Source organism: Pongo abelii, chromosome 3, assembly GCF_028885655.2.
Source record: "Pongo abelii isolate AG06213 chromosome 3, NHGRI_mPonAbe1-v2.0_pri, whole genome shotgun sequence".
NCBI classification, from domain to species: domain Eukaryota; kingdom Metazoa; phylum Chordata; class Mammalia; order Primates; family Hominidae; genus Pongo; species Pongo abelii.
The window spans coordinates 12,549,897-12,572,203 of record NC_071988.2 but is presented as its reverse complement, the minus strand read 5'-3'; the positions used below and the strand labels follow the sequence as shown (position 1 = coordinate 12,572,203).

General features: G+C 39.0%; 1 protein-coding gene across 10 annotated transcripts in view; it reads left to right on the top strand.

The window, feature by feature from the left end:
* The window catches only part of BOD1L1 (biorientation of chromosomes in cell division 1 like 1), a 58,902-nt gene extending 38,597 nt beyond the window's left edge, over positions 1-20,305 (top strand). For 2 of the 10 annotated variants that reach the window (XM_063723319.1, XM_024246058.3), the window contains exons 15-27: positions 129-199; positions 1,147-1,219; positions 2,440-2,519; positions 6,191-6,275; positions 6,617-6,690; positions 7,728-7,803; positions 7,885-7,916; positions 8,966-9,011; positions 11,307-11,356; positions 11,451-11,535; positions 11,943-12,096; positions 16,187-16,327; positions 18,909-20,305. In XM_063723319.1, the coding sequence (XP_063579389.1) occupies positions 129-199; positions 1,147-1,219; positions 2,440-2,519; positions 6,191-6,275; positions 6,617-6,690; positions 7,728-7,803; positions 7,885-7,916; positions 8,966-9,011; positions 11,307-11,356; positions 11,451-11,535; positions 11,943-12,096; positions 16,187-16,327; positions 18,909-19,026 (1,085 nt within the window). In that variant the 3' untranslated portion in view covers positions 19,027-20,305. Of the gene's footprint in view, positions 1-128; positions 200-1,146; positions 1,220-2,439; positions 2,520-6,190; positions 6,276-6,616; positions 6,691-7,727; positions 7,804-7,881; positions 7,917-8,965; positions 9,012-11,306; positions 11,357-11,450; positions 11,536-11,942; positions 12,097-16,186; positions 16,328-18,841 lie in introns of all 10 variants that reach the window. The other 8 variants (XM_024246059.3, XM_024246057.3, XM_054553711.2 and 5 more) reach the window with 5 other exon arrangements.
* Positions 20,306-22,307: the final 2,002 nt, after the last annotated feature.

The following is a 22,307-nucleotide window of genomic DNA, read 5'->3' as shown; positions in this document are numbered from 1 at the left end:
TATATAACTGGTACTCAATAAAGTTACTAACTCAGTTTTCTCCCAGCCCCCTAACACACACCTAAAATAAGTATTGGAATATAAAAATATTTAAGATTTTTTTTTTCTTTTTTGTATTCATTTCTCAGAGATATCCAGTGGTAGAAAAGACAATGCAGAAGCCATAAGCGGTCACAGTGTTGAAGCAGATCCTAAAGAGGTACATTTTAATAAACTCAAGTGTTTGATATTTTATACATAATATTTTCACTGTACACAAAGAAGGGCTTTAGAAAGGCTTTACTTCTTTGTATAAATTAAATATTAAATGGGTATACTGAGAGTTCCACATGTCACTTTTACCTGTATATGCCGTTTCAATGTTTAGGCAATTTGGCAGTTCCCAGGACTGTTTGGAAGTGCCCATGTTGTACAGTCAGAATGATTTTTCATGCACCTTTCATCAACCATAAGAAAGTCCATTTTTAATAAGCCACTAAGACAGTAGAAAAATACTAATTGTGATGTGCCATCAGTTGTAAGATATATATAGCTTGACTTCAGAAATGGTAAAATGATAAATAATTTTTTTAAACATGTTTTAGAATTATTGAAATACAGTATGTAGCTAGAAACAGCATGTTTTGTATGAATTTGCATTCAAACCCAGAAAAGAGACTAAAGCTTACAAAATTAGTCTAATCCAAATCTAAATATCAAGTGTTCTAGATTTTTTTTTTTTTTTTTTTTTGAAACAGAGTCGCCCTCTGTTGCACAGGCTGGAGTGCAGAGGCGTGAACGCCCCTCACTGCAAGCTCCGCCTCCAGGGTTCATGCCATTCTCCTGCCTCAGCCTCCCAAGTAGCTGGGACTACAGGCACAGGCCACCTCGCCCAGCTAATTTTTTTCTGTATTTTTAGTCGAGACGGGGTTTCACCGTGTTAGCCAGGATGGTCTTGATCTCCTGACCTCGTGATCCGCCCACCTCGGCCTCCCAGAGTGCTGGGATTGCAGGCGTAAGCCACCGCACCCGGCCAAGTGTTCTAGATTTTTAAAAAATTTATATATCAACTTATTCCAAAGGTTAGAATCTAGTACAGTGTGCTCCTGTTTCAGTTAATTTGAATCAAGATTTTGTGGCCTTTGATATAGTCATTCTTAATTCCAGGTTGAAGAGGAAGAAAGGCATATGCCTAAAAGAAAAAGAAAGCAGCATTATCTCTCTTCAGAAGATGAACCAGGTATTTATATATATGTTTCTGTTTTAGACATCTTTGAAAATCATTATTTTTATATCCAAAAGAGTGAGCCAAAAACATAGAGAATTTTTGAGAATAGTAACTGTCTACTTCACAAGTCTTGAGGCTAATTTGTTTCTAGACTGGCTTGATACCTCCAGGGTCCTTTCCAGACCCCAATCTAGAAACTAGATTGTTTCCTGCAGAAGACCCAACCCCTGGATCTCAGACAAAGACAGGCTGTCTCTGGAACCACACCCTGGGGCCCAGCCAGGTGCCACTACAGTCTGTATTTTATATCATAAGCAGATGCCCTACAGAGCTAGTGAAGCTCTTTAGTCCAAAAGTGCCTCTAACACCCCTTCTGTGCTTCATACTGTTGATTTTCTCATGGTCTGTAACGGTGCCCTGTAGCAGAACTACAGTGATAGAAGTGTTGTACGTTTTTTTTATCTAATACAGAAGCTACTAGCCACATGTCACTATTGAGCACTTGAAAGCGGTCAGTGGAAATGAAAGACTGAATTTTTAATTGTTTTTTAATTATTTTATATTTCAGTAGCCACATGTGGTTAGTGACTATCATGTTGAACAGTGCAGTGACCTTTAATACTTGACACAAAGAAGTTCAATACTTATTGAATGACTACATGAGAAAGAATGAGTGAAGAATGAAATATTTATATTTTATATTATTTGGTAGCAATTTAATGAGTTCCTGATGTATTCAGGTACTCTCCATGGTACATTGTACACATTCCCATTTAATCTTTACAATAAACCTGTAAGTTAGGTGGTGTTGTCATCTTATAGATAAAGAGATTAAGGTTCTGAAAAATTATGACTTTATCTTCACCACATAAATCTGATTCCAAAGCCCATGGTCTCAATTACTAAGCTATACCTCTTAGGTGGTAACTCATTTAGAAACTTAAAGTATCTCTGGAAACTATACACTAAGCCCTTCCCATAGAACCCACTACTTCATTGGTGTCATGTGAACATATGGGGATTTCTGTATTTTGTTTTATTTTTACTTTGCCAGGGCGAAAGGCAAGTGTTCACTGCTCAAATCACATGATATTATAAATATAGAGTAACTTTTGGCTTCTCTGTGTCACAGGCCTAAGAAAGAAGGCTCAAACACTCTTAAAATAGAACTATGCGTTTCATTTTTCATTTAGCTTTTGTTCCTTTGTGATTCTGTCTAAACTGATTTACAGATGATAATCCAGATGTCCTGGATTCCAGAATAGAAACAGCACAAAGGCAGTGTTCTGAAACGGAGCCACATGACACAAAGGTATTTTTTCCACATATTAGTTTTAAGTTTTGGGTGGGGGTAGGGAGGCCTAATTACAGCATTGTGAATACTTATTATAATATTTTTTTCAGTTTAGTATCCTTCTTTATATGTCTCTAATAATAATCACTTTATTATAAAAGGTGTATTTTTTTAGTCTCCTCCCAAAAATCAAATGTTGCACTTTATAATTCTTAAACTGAAAGATCGTCTTAATTATTACAATTTAGATATAACATTGCTTAGGTTTTTGTTCAGTAGTAGTATTGATTTCTTGAGGTTTCTAAATGCTTTCTTCCAAAGTGTAATGTGCTATATCACAGATATACTTGCACCAAAATATTGAAATACAGTTATTATTAGTACTCTGCTCTCTAGCTTACCTCCTGTATTAGTGTGTTCTCATGCTGCTAATAAAGTCATACCTGAGACTGGGTAATTTATAAAGGGAAGAGGTTTAATTGACTCACAGTTCCACATGGCTGGGGAGGCCTCACAATCATGGTGGAAGGCAAAGAAGGAGCAAAGTCACGTCTTAACAACAGGCAAGAGGGCATGTGCAGGGGAACTCCTCTTTATAAAAGCATTAGATCTCAGGAGACTTATTCACTGTCAGGAGAACAGCACAGGACAAACCTGCTCCCCAATTCGATTACCTCCCACTGCATCCTTCCCACTACAAGTGGGGATTATGGGACCTATAATTCAAAATGAGATTCGAGTGGGGTCACAGCCAAATCATATCACCTCCTGCCTCTAAAATCTGGGTACTCTAAGGATTGGCCTCACCCATTGCCTTTTTTCCTATGGTTTTATTTTCATCTTATGACTGACAGAACCTCCTCACAAATTTGTATTTGTGTTCTGCCATCTCTTGTTGTAGGCCCAGATTTTTTCATTCCCTACTAGATACCTCTTCTTGGGTGTTCTTCCATTTCTGAGACTCAGTACTCTAAAATTTCTCATTGTCTGTCTAAACTAGTTCCATCTTTTCCTCTCTCTTTCCCTAAATTATATTTTTATAAATTATTAAACACCTTATTCCAAAAATGTTTAAGTCCAGTTATGAAAATACTTGAGCTGACTTTCAGTTCTCTAAAACTAGACTTTGGTCTCTTTTTTTCCCCAGTAACCAAAGAACTAAATAAAAAGTAGGAAAATGTTTAATAACCTAAGAGGGAAAGTGGCATATTGTCATGAATTTTAGTTGGTTGTGACCAAAGGAAGAAACAGGCTCTTAAGCTATCCCTCACCCTGCCCGGTCCAAAATCAAAAATCCTGAGATAATACTTCTAAATTTGAAGAAAAGCAGATTGAAAGGGTATCATTTTATTTTCTCTTAAATTTCATGATTTTTTAATGTTAAATTTAAATAAAATCTAATTTATTTTCGTTAAGCAGTTTTATAGACACAGTATTTTCAGTTACTACAAAAGAATCTTTTCTTACATGGAAAGCTGTCTGCAATAGCATTTATTTAATATCATCTTAATATTAGTAATTTTTGGACAGTAAATTGGGAGTGATTTCATCATTTCTGTTAAAGTTTTCTGTGTAGTAAATATGTACCATTTTATAAAATCAATAAAGTCATTATTCTAAAATGTGTGTAGTAAGACCAAAAGAAGACCAAAATTGAATAAGTGAAAAAATTCCAGGCACTGGAAAAATAAAAGCAGGAAATAAAAAGTGAGTTGCATGCATGTCATCAGGATCTGATTAAGTGCTTACAGGACCAAGTGTTGGCTCTGAAAGAGCCAGTTCAAAAACAGAAATGCAGTTCATCCAATGGTTTGAAGACTTTTGTGCAGGACACCTTCAGCCCACTATATGAAACAGATAAAAGCGTAGATGTTCTGGCTGAAATGAGGGAGAAGACCGCAAAAACTTCTGCCTGCTCCTAAACCCCCTCCAACACACACACACACACAGACACACACACACACACACACTCTCTCTCTCTCTCTTTCTCTCCCCACCACACACACACACATGCTGCCTCTCTCCATCTCACACACACACTCTCTCTCTCTCTCTCTCACACACACACACACACACACACACACAGAGCACTTGAAGAGGTCCTGAGCTGAAAATGGCATTGCAGCATGAGTGTCTCAGTGAAGCCTCTGTTGATGTGTTGATAACAGAGCAAATAGGTTTCTCCTTGGCTTTCCCAAACGAGTTGACCTTCCTTCCTCTAAATCAACACCCTCCCAAATTGGATGTACGACAAGCCATCAGAATGTGAGAAGAAATGGTAGAACCACGATTTATATATGCCTTTTATCTAAAAATCTTAAAAAGTAATCTCTACTAATATTGACTGTATAGATTGGCCCTGGTGCCATCACTGAAAGTGAGCTCTCCTCTGACATCACCTGTTAGTCTTGCACATTATCGCATGTCTTGGACCTAGTTGTGTAGTACTGTCAAAGTACCTTAAGGGTAGCTGGGAGTCCCACAACACAGAGGACTTGAGAATGAGCCCCTCACTTGTTTGTTCACTTTCAGCATTATATGACTTAATAGTTTACAGGTGCTCAACTAAATGAATTTGCAGAGTTTGTTTACCTTGTTTTAATTGAATTGACCCTCCCAATACAGACACTGGTTTGAGATTTCTGCAAAAATAACCAGAACAAAAAACCCCATGAGACAAAGATAATATTTGTAATGCAGATACAAACAAATAATAAGAGAAATGGCTGAGCTGACACTTCTTTTACTAGGAAGTAGCAGAAGCTCTGTGTCATTCTCATTGTTAGGTAAAAAAGAATGAAGATCTAATCATATCTAACATGAAGTGGGCCAGAAATTCCACTGTTTCAGAAGACTGTGTGAAATGTGGAATTGCTTTTATATCCATCCCCTTCCAGTCCCTGAAAGGCTATATCAAAACCCAGTGACATTGAATGCCTCCAAGTAGGGAAATCGGGGGTGAGGGCATTTCATTATAGACCCCTTTAAGTTTTGAACCACAAGAATATATTTCTATTAAAAAATAAGTAAAATTAACATTAATAGAAATGAGGATTTACAATTGTTTATAATGGGCCATTAAAGTAAAATTAAAGCTTTAGTTTCCTATTTCATCTTGATCTTATTCTACTTTATGTATTTTTGTTTATATACTATATTAGTATTATAGTTTAAATGTTTTGGCATTTCATGCTGAGAACTTTCTTGCCACTGTGGGGGGATAATTTAATTGCTGAAAGATCACTGCTCCAAGTCAGCCCATCTAGATACCCAGAAATTCCCTTTGGCACCTCCCAAATTATTGCTTCCCCATATCTCTCCCCTCCATCACTCCACAAAGGTAAATATCTGTTGCCAATATTTGTCCATTCTTCCTTTGGAGTTTGTCTTAAAAAGACAAAATCCAAGTAGAGGGAGGAGAAGAACAATTTCTATTTTGCAGGAAAGAAAATGGCCTTGATATTTTATACTTGAACCTTACCTCATGCTTTTCTGTTCTCAGAATGTTTATTTTTTTATAGTCTCACTAGCAGCAATAATAGTTACATTTCAAAAACATTTTACAAAAACTATCCTTAAAAAGAGCTAGGAAGTTTTTTTGAAATAGAAAGGCAAACTTGTGTGGGGAGGATGAATGGACGAAGGCTTCAGTTTGAAGAAGCTTCTAGTCTTTTTCAACTTCTCTATAGGAAGAGAACTCCGGAGATTTGGAAGAATTATCTAAAACCAGTTCTGAGACAAATAGCACTGCCTCAAGGGTCATGGAAGAAAAAGGTGAGTAAAACATCTGCTTGGGTAAATTGACTGAGCCTTCAAAGCAGCCAGCATATCTCTCAACCGAAACGTCTATTTTGCTTATTTACTTTTCCTGTATAATAAAGTGCCTCATGCTTAAGATTAATAGGGCTAGGGAATCATTTTTAATTTGGATCCTGCTATACCCAAAGTGTGCTGTTTACTAGTCACTCAAACTCAGGCTTGTTAATTTTGATGGTAGAAACATGAAAATGGAGTGTGTGGTTATGTGTGGCTGCAGCTGTGTAGGTCACCTGGGTAAAGGTGGGGAAGGCTGACCATGGTCACTAGCAGTGAACAAAGTTCTTCCTTTTCTACAGATGAATATAGCAGCAGTGAAACTACTGGTGAAAAGCCAGAGCAGAATGATGATGACACCATAAAATCTCAGGAGGTGAGATGTGCTTTTCATATTTATTTGTTCACAATTATTTAAGCACTAACCAAATTAAATTCATTAAATACTGTTATCTTGAGTTTTTCTTAAGTACTTTGAAGAAGCTGCAGTTTTTTAGTGCAATGGAACACCATTTCGTACAGTGCATTTTATCAGTGTCATTTTGATTAATTTTGTTCTCTTCATCTTTGTTTCTTCAAAACATTTGTATGAGACCCACTTATGTCATAGCCAGATAGGATCAGCTTAGTGCTCTACATCAGCAGCAGTGTCAGGTTCCTGGCCTGGCAATGCTGAGCTGCCAGGCCAGGCACATGGCAGCAAACAGGAGGCTGTCTGAGCCATGGAGTCCAGCTAGGATGAAATGGGAACAGCAGTAGGGTGTGCAGAAGGCATGCAGGGAATACTCGAGGGGACCTAGTTCATGAGGCAAGGTCATGGATTCCTGGAGGCTGCATGAACACATGAACAGACAGAGCATCCCAGCCCTGCCCGCTGTAAGCCCATAGATTTTCAAGGAGCCTGTGGAGCAGAGAATTGCAGTGGCTTGAGACTGAGCACCATAAATCAAGAGACACAGCCTGTGCACTAGCCAGATCTAGATAACCACTGCCAAGTTTGCCCATTGTTAAATCATTTTTTGTTGTTCTCACTTCTGTCTGTATGATATATTCAGTGGACCCCTTTATTTTTTATAAGGGTATCATTTGGTCACAACTAACTTGGGCCAAATCCCAATTTAAATGGACATACATATTTATTACAGAAGTAAAAGGTTACACTTTCATTACTTCATTGTCTCAAAATCCTCACGGCTCCATTAATTTTTGACAGCTAGTGATATTTATCAGGTTGAAGAAACAATGGTGAGATCAGTAAATAAAACAGTAAGCCCTACGTCACGTATTTTTAAAGTGACAAAGCTAGGATTTGAGCTCTTAGACAGGAACTGTAAATCTGATTTTTGAGAAAACTTTGTATAATAAAGGATAAAATTTTTTTTTTATTGCTGTTGTTTTTTATTTCCCCCTTAGGAAGATCAGCCAATAATTATTAAAAGGAAAAGAGGAAGACCTCGCAAATACCCTGTAGAAGCAACGTTAAAAATGAGTAGGTACTTGGTGTGTTTTCAATTCACACACAAGAAATTTTTGAACCGATTTTCTAAGTGAATTTTTTTTTTTTTAGAAGACGACTCCAAAACAGATACTGGCATTGTCACTGTAAGTAATTGTAAAACACGACAATTTCAAATACTTGCTCTTAACCTGAAAAATGGTATAATGCAATATCTAGTATTTTGAACTTTATTTTTTTAAGTACTTAAAAAGCTTTAAAAGACTAAGTAACCATTCAAATATTTTGATAACTAGTATGTTTGTGTAAACACAGTTATATTAGTTGTTCTTCATTCTGATTCCATTCTAATTCATGAGTTTGATTATTTAAAAATTATCTAGGGATTTATCTTCTTGTGGCCACCCTTGGTTAAAATATACAAATTAGCTATTTTATATGATTTTGAGACAGTGACTTCTTTATAGAGACTTGTGAGTTGTCTTGCCATCTTACTACTTTCTATGGAATTCTTTTTGACCTAAAATATACACTGATTTCAGTGCAGGAAAATCCTTAGTGATATTTTATGTTTGAACGTTCTTTATGTTTGACTCTGACGTATATCCACCAAAATCATTGTATCAGGATTCCGTCGCATACATTTCAATGGATTATTATAAGGAGGACATTACAAGAAGATCATTGTAAGGAGGACAGATGTGTGTTCACTGACCTAACAAAAGAACATGGGATTCAAGCCTCAGCTTTGTCACTTACCGCAAGACCTGTGACTTAGGGCCAGTCATGGGATTCTCTGGTGACTCAGTTTCCTTGAATGTAAAGTGGTATGATGCCTGCAGTAGTTATCTCATAGAATTATTATAAGACAAAACCAGAGAAGCACATGTGAATGCATTTAGCAACGTGTAAAATGGTTTGCCTTGGGAAATATTAACCACAGTGGCCATGCTGCATTGCCTCACTTCTCATCCTGTAGCATCACAAAAGGGAAGTTACTTATTGGAAAGTCTGTATTTAGAAGCTCAGGCATCCATGTTTGCTAGGTATACTTAATCAATTACAGAAAATAGGTCTCAAATATGCCTATGTAAATAAAGATCCTATACCACCTTTACATCATTGATTGCATTTCTATGTGATGATTATAAACTGCTGATTTAAAATTTTTTTTTGTTTGTTTATTTAAACATAGGTAGAACAATCTCCATCTAGCAGCAAACTGAAAGTAATGCAAACAGGTATGTACCTACGGCATTCCTCTGTGTGTTATCTGAGGGAGGAGCAGGAGAGGCTGGCTGTTGGAGAAGGTTTGGAACTTCCATTCTGCTTCTCATTGAAGTGGGTGGCCCCCTTGGTAAAAATAATTGTCCTTGTATCTGGGAGAGACTATATCTATTGGCTTACAGAGCCCAGGACTCAAGAATTGAAATTGTTTTGACTGTTTTTCTCCTCATTCCAAGGAGAAAAATATATTCCAAAATGTTGATAATGATTAGCTCTGGAGGGTGGAATAATGGGAGCATTCCATATTATTTGTCAGTATTGCCTGCATTTTCCAGATATTTTTTGCAATGTGTATGTATGCATTTTGTGATCTAAAATTTTTTACATAAAACAAGAGAAGCCATTAGTGAGCTTTGAAGTGTTGATATCAACAATAAATATTAATGTGACAGCTATTTTGTATCAAATAAATAGTATGGTCAGATTGAGAAAGTACATATTCTGATCAGCAAATAAAGCAAATAGGTAATGTAAAATTGTTTCCACATTTAACTATGTGTGATCGTACTTCACTTTTTCTTGTGTCTTGGTAAATTAAGGTTCATTTATTTTTTAAAAGAGGGAGGAGATTCTGCATGTTTGGTCTTAACCAGTTTTTATTAATAATTTTATAGTATTTTGAATCCATACAAGAAATCTTTATAACTTCAGTCCCCTTTAAGGACTCCAGTTAAAGCTCTGTTATTCAGAATGTTTTCTGAATGTGGGTAAAATGATGACCATTTTAAGACAGTCCTCTTTGTTGACATTTCTTTTGGGTTAACTTTTTCATCTTCATTGGTATTTTAAACTTGCAAAAAAGGACAACTACTACAGTCACTAAAAAGAAGTACCTTTGAGTTTTTGAGTGCCTGATGAACATCCCCATAATTTCAGCTTCAACTAGTGCACTGAACTAATCTTTACTTTTCTTACCATGATACAGTCTCAGAAAATTGTAACATCTGCAGAAAGCAAATGCATAAAGAATGTATGTATGCACCCTACAAACAGGTCATAAAATGTACTTTTTTAGCTACCATGATGTATTTGGAGTCAAAAGAATTCTACCTGTCACTCTACTTGTTAGTTATGTGACTCTAAACAAATTACTCAAGCCTGGTTTGTTCAGACTATAAGCTGGGATCATAATACTTGCAGAGCTACATTGAAATTGAAAAGTCCATATTAGCCAGGTGTGGTGGCTCACACCTGTAATCTCAGCACTTTCAGAGGCCTCCACAGGAGAATCACTGGAGCCCAGGAGTTGGAGGCTGTGGTAAGCTATGATTGCACCACTGCACTCTAGCCTGGCCAACAGAGCAAGACCCTGTCTCATAAAAATAAAATAAAAGTACCAGTTATATATCCTTATTCAAAATGCCTAGGACACCAGAAGTGTTTCAGATTTTGAATTTATTCAGATTTTGGAATATTTGCATTTCCCAGTTGAGCATTCCTAATCAAAATTCAAAATGCTCCAATGGCATTTCCTTTGAGGGTCATGTTGGTGCTCAAAAAGTTTTGGATTCTAGAACATTTTAAATTTTGGATTGTCAGATTAGGGATGCTCCGCCTGTATATCATTCCAACTTGCAGTTACTGATACATATTGTGGGCTCCTTATATGCCCCCTTTTTTCTTCTTTTTTGAGTTCAGAACATTTAAGCTGAAAGGGAATAAAAGTAGTCTAACCCGGTCAGGCGTGGTGGCTCACACCTGTAATCCCAGCACTTTGGGAGGCCAAGGCAGGCGGATCACCCGAGGTCAGGAGTTCAAGAGTAGCCTGTCCAAAATGGTGAAACCCCGTCTCTACTAAAAATACAAAAAATTAGCTGGACGTGGTGGTGGGCACCTGTAACTCAGCTACTCAGGAGACTGAGGCAGGAGAATTTTCTTGAACCCAGGAGGCGGAGGTTGCAGTGAGCCAAGATCACGCACTGCACTCCAGCCTGAGTGACTGAGTGAAACCCTGTCTTAGAAAAAAATAACTAGTCTAATCCGACTTCTTATTTTGCAGCTGAGAAAACTGAGGGTCAGCAAATTTAAATAAAATCTGAAATGAAAACTTATGTTTCGTGACTCACAATCCAATGTGATCTCTACTAGGTATTCTGATTCTGTCTTTGCTTGACTGATACAAAATAATGATGAAATATATAGCAATGTATTAATTAATACTGATGCATTGACAGACAAGCCAGGCTGATTGTTGACATTTAAATTTACAGTAATAAAATATTAATGCAGAGATTTCCCTTTTCTTAAAGATGAATCCAATAAAGAAACAGCTAACCTACAAGAAAGAAGTATCAGCAATGTAAGTGTTAAATTTCTTATCAAGATATGTTGTTTAGAAATCAACTTAAATGCTCAGCTGACCACCCTTTTGACTTTAATTTTACTGCTTCTAGGATGATGGTGAAGAAAAAATAGTAGCAAGTGTGCGTCGGAGAGGAAGAAAACCCAAACGTTCTCTCACTGTATCAGATGATGCTGGTATGTTTCTAGCAAATTCTTAATAAGTCTTATTGTTTCAAAATCACCTTTTTAAAGAGTTTTTCTTTGAATGAGGAAAAATCCAATGGGTACAGCTAATATTAATATTACATAAATATGTGTGAAATAGGTCTAATCCCGTGTCAGAAATGGTACATCCCAGATGCTTTTCTGAGTACATGTGAATTTTTTATGAACGCTGGCTGTGAACTGCATATGTAAACTATCCAAAATGTGTTTGAGATTAAGTTAAACAGTTGTGAATTGCAAGTGCTGAAACAAAAAGGAAGTGGAAAACCATTTCTCTGCCTCCAAGTCCCTAATATCCTAAGTTCTAAACTCCATGACTCTCTTGGAAGCATCTTTGGGAATTGTAAAATCCAGGTGTTACCCTTCTATTTGAACAGAATCCTCAGAGCCAGAAAGAAAACGCCCAAAATCAGTTTCTGATCCAGCGGAGGACAAGAAAGAGCAGGAGTCTGATGAGGAAGAGGAAGAAGAGGAAGAGGACGAGCCTTCAGGAGCCACCACAAGATCTACCACCAGATCAGAGGCTCAGAGGTAATGGGGGCAGCACAGAGCTGCCAGAGACCTTCACCAGCTACTCCATCTGAAAACTGCTCTGGGTTTCCTGGGATTCTCTTTGAACTGAATCATTCATGCTGCAGTGGAAGTTCTTCCCTTTCATTTTTATTGTTAGCAGTGGGCACATAGTTCTTGGAGAACACATTTTCTGTTTTAAACCATTTTGGGGGATTGCTTCAGAGTCTTTACCAGGTTTTAAATGCCTATTTGGTAGAACCCATTCAATTCCTTACAAATATTTTTTGAGCATCTGCCATCCTTCACATGTCGTATTGAGTACCATTCATGAACATGGACATACATAAAACATCATCCCTGCTCTCAGCATACTTAATTCAACCCTGAAAGCAGGAGGAACCAGGCCCACGCACCACCGTCATCACATGCATCTTACCAGCGCTATGCAATAGGTTGATCATAGGAAAGTGCCCAAATTTGACCATTTTTGAAGTAATTTCATGTATTTCCCAAAATGTGTTCTCTCAAGCCCTATTGTAGCCAGAAACCTCTGAGAAAAAGTACCATGGTCAGATGAGTTTGGGAATGTCATTGAATTCTCTCTCCTTCCTCAGTTACGTGTTCATTAAAATATTAAGGGTTTGGCAAACTCCAGGGCTGGGCGTGGTGACTCACGCCTGTAATCCCAGCACTTAGGGAGGCCAAGGTGGGTGAATCACGAGGTCAGGAGATCGAGACCATCCTGGCCAACATGGTGAAACCCCGTCTCTACTGAAATACAAAAAATTAGCCAGGCATGGTGGCTCGCGCCTGTAGTCCCAGCTACTAGGGAGGCTGAGGCAGGGGAATTGCTTAAACCTGGGAGGCGGAGGTTGCTGTGAGCTGAGATGGCTCCATTGCACTCCAGCCTGGTGATAGAGCGAGACTCCCTCTCAAAAAAAAAAAAAAAAAAAAAAAGGTTTGGCAAACTCCTAAAGGAAAGAAGCCTGTTGAACTTTGTTTAAACAAGCATTATTTGCCGATACCCCTTTTCTGTTGTTGGCCTATATCATTATACCTGTTCACATCATCCAGTGTTCCTTTCCCCTGGCACATTTGAGAAATGGTACGTAACTGTGTAGTCTCATCCTAACCGTTAATCACTTTCCCAAACATGAATATTTTCCAGGCTGAGCACAGTAGCTCATGCTTGTAATCCCAACACTTTGGGAGACCAAGATGGGAGGATCACTTGAGCCCAGGAGTTTATGAGACCAGCCTGGGCAACACAGGGAGACCCCATCTCTACAAAAAAATTTTGAAAATTAGCTGGGCATGGTGGCATGCACCTGTAGTCCCAGCTGCTTGGGAGACTCAGATGGGAGGATCGCTTGAGCCCAGGAGCTTGAGGCTGCAGTGAGCTGTGATCGCACCACTGCATTCTAGCCTGGGTGACAGTGAGACTCTGTCTCTGAAAAAATATATATTTTTTTAATTTTTAATTATTGTGATTTACAAGCTATTAATCTTGGTATCATCTTGTTTAATTTCATTATTCAAGATTGATCAAAAAGTTCAGGAAGATTTATTTCAAAAATAACACTAACACCATAATATAATAGTATCTTGTGTTTACATAAAGAACTAAAATCGGGGCTGGGCGCAGTGGCTCACGCCTGTAATCCCAGCACTTTGGGAGGCCGAGGCCGGCGGATCAAGAGGTCAGGAGTTCGAGACCAGCCTGGCCAATATGGTGAAACCCCGTCTCTACTAAAAATATAAAAAATTAGCCAGGTGTGGTGGCACGTGCCTGTAATCCCAGCTACTTGGGAGGCTGAGGCAGGAGAATCGCTTGAACTCGGGAGGTGGAGGTTGCAGTGAGCCGAGATCACGCCATTGCACTCCAGCCTGGGTGACAGAGTGAGACTCCGTCTCAGAAAAAAAACAAAAAAAATAACGAAAACTTAAAATCAATCTGTTTCTAATTCCTCCAAACTTAACACATTATTAGCCATTTCTGCCATGGTTTGATTTCTCAAAGAATCAGATTTTAGAGCCAAAGGACTCTAGGAGCTCACACGGCTAAAGTTATAAGGTGGTTTCATATTTGTTTTTTTAGGTGGACCAGCTCAGATAAATAGAAAAGAAGTCACAGAATCCAAATTGCTGCTGCTAGGAGAGGGTGAGGGTGCTGGAGCCCAACACCCATGCATTTGAGTATAGCATCCATCCCACCAGAATTACTGCTTCCCTCTAAAACAGTTGTGGAAAGTAGGGCTCAGAGAAAGTTCCATAGGCCTTCTAGCCATCTTCGAGTGAGTGTCTAGAAATTGCTCTCAGATTTGCCTTTTATAAATTCTTTAAAAATCTTATTTGATTTATACGGTTCTGTAATCACTTGGATTATCAAAGCTCTTCCTTCATGCACTTTATAATATACACTTTTGATTTACAAATGAGTTATTTTCTCTCTAGTTTAGATTCCTTGGCATTGGTTGATCAGTCCCAGGGCTCTGGTGTCTTCATAATTTCACAAATTGTCTGAGTTGGATGGGCTCTCAGTGGTCATGTAGTACCAACAGCCAGTCAGTGCCTGAGTCACTGCACCTGCAGCTCCTCTGAAAGGGTCTTCCTGCTTTTGCATGGACCTCAGTGGCAGGGAAAGCCACATCCTCCTCAGCATTCTCTGACTTGTGTTCAGTAGAAGCCGGCCTCCCTATGGCTTCTACTCTTGATTCTAGTTCGACTTTCAGAACCTTCTGTCTAATTTTCCCTTACGTATCTGAGGGCAGCTTCCAGGTCTTCTCTGCTTGCTTATTGAGCCCCTTCATCATCCCTGTTTGTGCTCCTCAGTTACCTTTATCCTCTTTTAGAGGCAAATGTGCAGCTGGGCGCAGTGGCTCATGCCTGTAATCCCAGCTACTCAGGAGGCTGAGGCAGGAAGATTGCTTGAGGCTAGGAGTTTGAGACCAGCCTAAGCAACATAGCAAGACCTTCTTAAAAAAAAAAAAAAAATTAAATTAAATTAATAAAAAATAAAAGAGGCCACGCACAGTGGCTCACGCCTGTAATCCCAGCACTTTGGGAGTCCAAGGCTGGTGAATCACTTGAGGCCAGGTGTTCAAGACCAGCCTTGCCAACATGGTGAAACCTCGTCTCTACTAAAAGTACAAAAAATAGCCGAGCATTGTGGCAGACTCCTGTAATCCCAGCTACTTGGGCAGCTGAGGCAGGAGAATTGCTTGAACCTGGGAGGTGGAGGTTGCAGTGAGAAGAGATTGTACCACTGCACTCCAGCCTGGGTGACAGAGCGAGGCTCTTTCTCAAAAGAAAGAAAAAAAGAAAGAGAGATATGGGGGGGAGGGAGGGAGGCAGAGAGAGAGAGAAAGAGAGAGAAAGAGAGAGAAAGAAAGGAAGGGAGGGAGGGAAAGAAGGAAGGAAGGAAGAGAAAGAAAAAAAGAAGCAAACTCTGTATACCAAGTGTGGAAGGGAGGGAGGGAGGGAGGGAAAGATGGAAGGAAGGAAGGAGGGAGGGAGGGAAGGAAGGAAGGAAGGAAGAGAAAGAAAAGAAAGAAGCAAACTCTGTATACCAAGTGTGGTCTAATGAATCCAGAAGAGTACTGTTCTACCTTATTTTCTGGATATTGTTCTTCAGTGTGCATCCTCATTACTGAGCCTCAAATTGAAAAATACACCAGCTAAACAAGTTCCTTTTTCAGAGTTTTTACTGGATTCAGAATTCCTTATCTGATTCTTGTGCAGTTGACTACTTGGGCCTTGTGAATTGTACTTTCATTAATCTTGGCCCTTTATTCTACCCTCATGAGCTCTTTTGTAATCTTTATTTTGTCAGCCAGTATATTTTCTATTTTTCACAGATACATCTTTTTTCTAAATCACAATAAAATATCATGCACAGTAAGAACAAAGATAGCGTCACACAAGCAGAGGTAGTTGTAGATGACATTAAGATCGACTTATCAGCAGTGGTCAGGAAAACCAACCATTTTTCTGATTTTAGTTCCTATTGTTCTGACTTGCCCACAAGGAGCCTCATACTTCCTACATAGTTCCAGGGACTGGAGTATTCAGTGCTACCATTGCCCAGTGTTTCTATAATCTGTTTCAGAAAGCAACATAGCAAGCCATCTGCACGTGCAACATCCAAACTTGGCAGCCCAGACACAGTTTCTCCTAGAAATCGCCAAAAATTAGCAAAAGAGAAGTTACCTACCAGCGAAAAAGTTAGTAACTCTCCCCCATTAGGAAGGTAAGTCCCTGCTTACACTTCAAGTCATTTTTAACCCCCTAAGACTATTTTTGGTACAATAATGCTTTCTTCCTAATTTCCTTTAAGATTTTGTCTCACCAAATAACTGTTTTTGGGGATCATTGGTTTCCAAGAAGAATAGGAAGGGCTGCAGAAGGTGTCTGTGTGGCCTCACCAGTCTGGCCTTGCCACAGTGGACTGCCACACAGGCTTGTCCTTGACACCTATGAGCCTTATATGCCTTCTCCCATCCACCACGACCAAAGGCAAGGCAGTGTGGTAAAGCATTGAACAGCCCAGAATCATTTCTGTTTTAGCTAGAGCATTGGAGAGGTGATGAGGTGATAAAGCTTCCTCTTTCAGGCACGGCCCCTGCCAGCTTGCACCTTTCACTGCAGCCTTACTGGTCTTACTGCTTCCCAGAGGTGGTCCTGAGCCTTCCTTTCTTGCCTTTGCTTGAGCTAGTGAGGAGTGTCCTCACCACCAGCACCCCTAGTCAGTCAGATCCTTTCCATCCTGCTTCAGCCCATTTTCATCTCTTCTTCTTGCTGCACTTCTGGTCAATACTGGGCACTTGAGATGCCACATAGCATTGGTTTGGTATATTCCTTTTATTTACCCCTCTGAGCTCTAGGTTTCTTTCTTGAGGTAGGAACTTGTCATACTTTCTATACATTATCATATTCAAAAATAAAAGACTCTTCACTGTACACAAAAACTGTTTTTACCTCTTACCACATTTTTATCTTCACAGCGTACTTGAAATGTATGTATGTGCTGTTTTCCCCACATTGTAGAAACGAAAGCAAACTATAGTGCCAGGCACTTTCACATACATGCTCTCATTTAACCCTCAGTGAGTGAATTGTAATAGTTACTCTTATTTTATATGTGAGGGAAAGAATCTCAGGAAGGTTTCCATGCCTACTACTCAAAATTGAACATGCAGTCGAATCACTTGAGGCTCTTGGTAAAATGCAGATCCTGGGTCTGTAAGTCTAGGCTGGGGCCTGAGAGTTGGCATTTCCAACAAGCTCCTCAGTGACCAGTGCCCCTCCTCACAGACCACATTCTGAGTGGACTAGAAGGGCCTGGATAAGCTATGAAGCTCACATGGCTGGGGAGAAGCAGCCTGACTCAGAGCTTCTGTTGGCTGCCACTTGGCCCCCAGCACAATACTACGCACGGCACCTTTAGAGGTGTTCCTTGAGTGGCTGGTGGCTTTCCATGGAAACGGTTTGAAATGGATTATCAACAAACATATTTTCAGTCATTGTCAATATATGCCAAAACCACATCATCTGCAACAATTTTTGACTCAATTTGAGTTTATTTACTTTTGCTGTCAAACAAGAAACGGAAGACATGTCTTCATATCACTAAAAGTCTCATTTCTCCATCTCCTGCAATTTTGGTTTTCCAAGTCTTATTCATTGAAAGGACATTTACTACCCGCTTGCCATGTGTTTGGGCATTGCACTAGGCACTGGAGTTAGAAAAATGAATAAATCTCAGCAGCTGCCCTAGAGAATCATTGTGTCTAATGGGAGAGATATATGTGTATAAGACTTTCAAACTGTTTTGGCAACAACCCACTATAAGAATGTTTTGCAATACAGCTGGTGCTCACATTCCTGCTGCTGTAACTGAAACAAAATTTTCATGTGTCAAATTTAATAGATGTGATACAAGTGGCATTTTCTGTTGTGTCCTATTAACATGTTGTTTTAAAATATTGATTGTAACTTGCAGTTTGAAAAAACACAGCAGATAAATTACAATGGTAAATGCTGTGGTAAAGACCTAAAGTCTTCATATCAATAAAGTCGCATTTCTCTGTGGGGGATTCCAAAGATGGGGTATCTTGCTTTGTGATGTGGAAGGCGTAGGACTACAGGCCCAGATGGTGCACAAGTAGAAGGCAGAACTATAAAAGGCTCTGGATGATTTTCTCCTGAAAGTATCAGAGACCCAAGAGGAACTTCATACATCTCTAGGACAGTAACATGATTAATTGGAGTTTCCAACAAATAATTTTAATCACAGACTATATCAACGGTATGCTGGTGATAGGGAGATTGGTTAGAATGTTCTTCTGAAATTCCCGTGCCTTTTCTAACACAGCTATTTTCTGTAATACTGTACTACGAAACGTGATTTTGCACTTGGTCCGACCTAGGTTGCAATCCTGCTGTGTTCTTGCTAGTTGTTTGAACTTGGGACAGTTTGTATATTGGTGGGACCCGCTGTTGATGTCTTTGTTTTCTAGATGAAAGAACTAGGGCCCAGAGAAGGAAGTGGACTTGAGCACCATCAGCACCTAGAGTGTGGTAGAGCTGGAACCAGAGCACAGGCTTCAAACTTCTCTTCCAGTGTCCTTTGTTTGTGTGTGAGGTTGACAGCAAATAACCAGTTAGTTCAAGCTCTTTGCTAAGTAGCTCCTTTTCGTTTATAAATGTTACTGGGTTTTTCTCTTCTTAGCTGTCAAGTTCAAAACTCTTCTGTTTTTTTAAGGAACTCCCAAGTTATTTGAAGCAGCTGCTTTTAAACCTCACCATTGCCTTGACTTTGCTTAATGCAGATCAAAGACACAGCTCTCCCCTTCTATCAAGCGCAAGAGAGAAGTCAGCCCTCCTGGGGCCCGAACAAGAGGCCAGCAAAGGGTGGAGGAAGCCCCTGTGAAAAAAGCGAAGCGATAATCCTGACCACTGCTGCCCTAGACTTATGGAGGAACACAGTGGAGAGGAAAGAGACATGCCTCGGTGGCTATAGGCTTCTCTTTAACCAGGAAAAAGATATGCATGTGCTGTAAGTCCCTAGGTGCAAGCTTTTTCTTGTTATGTTTTAAACAGCTTTATAAACTATTGTTCATAGAAGATATTATGTACATTTATTTCAGATAAAGGACAATAAGTTTACTTTGTATCTGAACTCAAAACAAAGTAGTTGTATATTTTAACATTCAAAATTGGGATTTCCCAATGTGACACATCATGAATGCAAACCCCTCCAGCCCATCAGACGCCAGGCTGCCTACTGGTAATCTGTGTATAGTATATAAACATGTAAAAATAGGTTGTATTTTACTCTATGTATGATGCTAATCAATGAACACTTTATTTATTTTACAGAGAAAACTTATCTGTGAACTTTACTATATATCTGTTTATTTTACTTTTTTTTTTTTTTTTTTTTTAATAAAAAGGGTTTTAAATGCTATGCAGTCATTAGTAGAAAATTTTTTAGGACTCTGCCTGCCCTGTAACTATCTTAATATGATCTGGCAGAAACTCGCATGTATCCAAGTAAAGTAGTTTAGCTAAAGAAGGGTCCTTCGTTGCTTTTCTGTTCACAGTTGTGGCTCTGTTTTTTAAGAATGTAACTTGTTTTTAGATTATACTTGCATCTGTGACTTTACTACCAGCCACATTGACATAAAACAGGTTCTGGTTCAGGTAAAGTTGTGTCAGTCACCTGCAGCAGAAACCCCTCTTCATTCCTCTTCTCTGTGTTCATTCCTCTTCTATGTGTGCTTCTGAAGCTTCTACCAATACTCTTTCCATATTGTCTTTTTCAGTGAAGAGAAATGCATTCAAGATTAGGTCCCTCCTGTCTATCCAGTTTCAGGATTTTATGTTGTTTTATACACAATTATTTCAGTATAGAAACTGGCTTTATTGCCAAGTGTTTTTTTAAACATGTTTTAACTCTCATATGAGCAAACTGTCCAACTTCAGTTTTTCATAAGATTAAACTTCTTACGATCAAATTTGTCTCTTGCAATGATGTGATGAGTTGCCAAATAATTGAGATTATTTTAAAATGTTTTGTTCATATTCTTGTTTTATAATTAAAATTTACATTCACTGTGTATGGGTTTTTTTTTATTTTGACTCTTAATGTAAGGTGGATATTTCTGTCATTTTACATGGTTTCTTACTGAGATTTTATATATAAATTATAAAATGTTTACTGAAATTTGAGTGGTAAGAATTTTATTTGTGTGTTTTAAAATGTGTCTGCATGAAAACCATTTCTTCTCTCTAAATAATTGGTCTTAGCTGTGTCGTTCCGTGCTCACATTCAAATTTGAGTCAGTGATGGCCTTTCTCAGTAGAACTGAACTCGGTAGAACTGAACTTGGTAGAACTGAACTTTAGATCCAGAAAGGCCTTTAGAGACGAGGAACATGAGAGTTTCTCATTTTTATGTATATGGATGATTTTTAACCAAAACTCAAAAATCTAAACTGATTTGTCTTAAAAGTAAGAAATGCAAATCAAAGCCACAGTGATGTACCATCTCACACCAGTTAGAATGGCTTTTATTAAAAAGTCAAAAAATAACAGATGTTGGCGAGAAAAGGGAATGCTTATACACTGTTGGTAGGACTGTAAATTAGTTTAGCTCTTGTGGAAAGCAGTTTGGAGATTTCTCAAAAAATTAAAATTAATTACCGTTTGACCCAGCAATCCCATTGCCAGGTATATGCCCAAAGGAAAGTAAATTGTTCTACCAGAAAGACATCTGCACTTACATGTTTATCACAGCACTACTCACAATAGCAAAGACAAGGAATCAACCTAGATGCCCATCAACAGTGGATTGGATAAAGGAAATGTGGAACATACACACCATGGAATTGTCTGTAGCCATAAAAAGGAACAAAATTATGTCCTTTACAGCAACACTGATGCAGCTGCAGGCCATTATTTAAGTGAATTTACTCAGAAACAGAAAACCAAATCTAAAATACAAAATGTAAGTAAAAAATGTAAAAAGTAAAAGGGTAGAAGCTGAACTAGTTTCCAAGGTTCCTGATTCCTTGGTCACAGCCTTTGCACTGGTCAGTTTTAGACTGGTTCACCAGGAGTGCATTCTGAAAATGCAGTCTTACTGTGACACTGATGTTATTCAGTTTAGTAATGGCTGCTGTGGGCATGACCCTATAGGGACCGAGTAGTTGGAGTGTGAAGAAATGCTGCCTCTCGATAAAACTGGAACTAAATTGTGGAAATAAATGAAAAATTTTAAGATGGGGAAGTCCGTTAGACCACATACCTTCCGATGGTTCTAATACAAGACTTTGGAAATAGGTGGAAGCAATTCTTAGTCATCACAATGATTTGCTACTACTAGTATCGAGCAGAAGGAAGGAGGTCAGGAATGCAAAACATCCTGCAATTTAGAGGACAGTCCCTGATTCCAAAAAAATATCCAGCCTAAAATCCAGTAGCTTCCACTAACTCACTGAGAAGCACTTGCAGACCATCTCCAGATTTGACATTTCCCAGGCCTTGGCTTGGTTACCACTGCCACTGCCACTGCCTCACTGCTTCTCCATGAGCAACATGAGCAACCTGAACAAGTGCCCGCCTGCTCTTCCCGGAGTTGAGACAAGGCTAGAAGGATCACACAAGACTTAGTGAAGGCAGCAGCGTGCCCTGTGACTGAGGGCGATGTGGCTCACAACGATGGCCAGTTCCTCTTCATTTGAAGTTGGTCATCCACAACCACAATCCTTCCCTGCCTGCTTCAGGCCTCTTTCCTCAGGGTGGTACCACTTGACCCCTACCACCTAGACTTTACTTAAATACTAGAATCTACTAACTGAGGTTTACCATAACCATGCCAATTAGGAATGGTCATCAGGTAACACTCCTCTTCCCAATGAGATCTCATGGCAAGTTGGTGGCAACACAGACTGAACTCTTTGTCTTCTAACCCCCAGGCCAGAGCTCTTTATATGAAAGCCCATGGGAGGGAGGCATTGATCTTTCCACCTCAACAGCAGGCTCACTGCTCTTAGGACCATAATATATCAGAGCCCTTCCCCAAACAGCTCTGCCAATGATAAAACCTAACTGATTTGAGGTCAGAGGGAGATAGTTCTAACTAGAAGAAATGCTGGAAAAGGTTGCTTTTTTATTTTTTGGTTTTTTGGATTTTGGGATGTCTTGTTCATCATTTGTACAAGAGC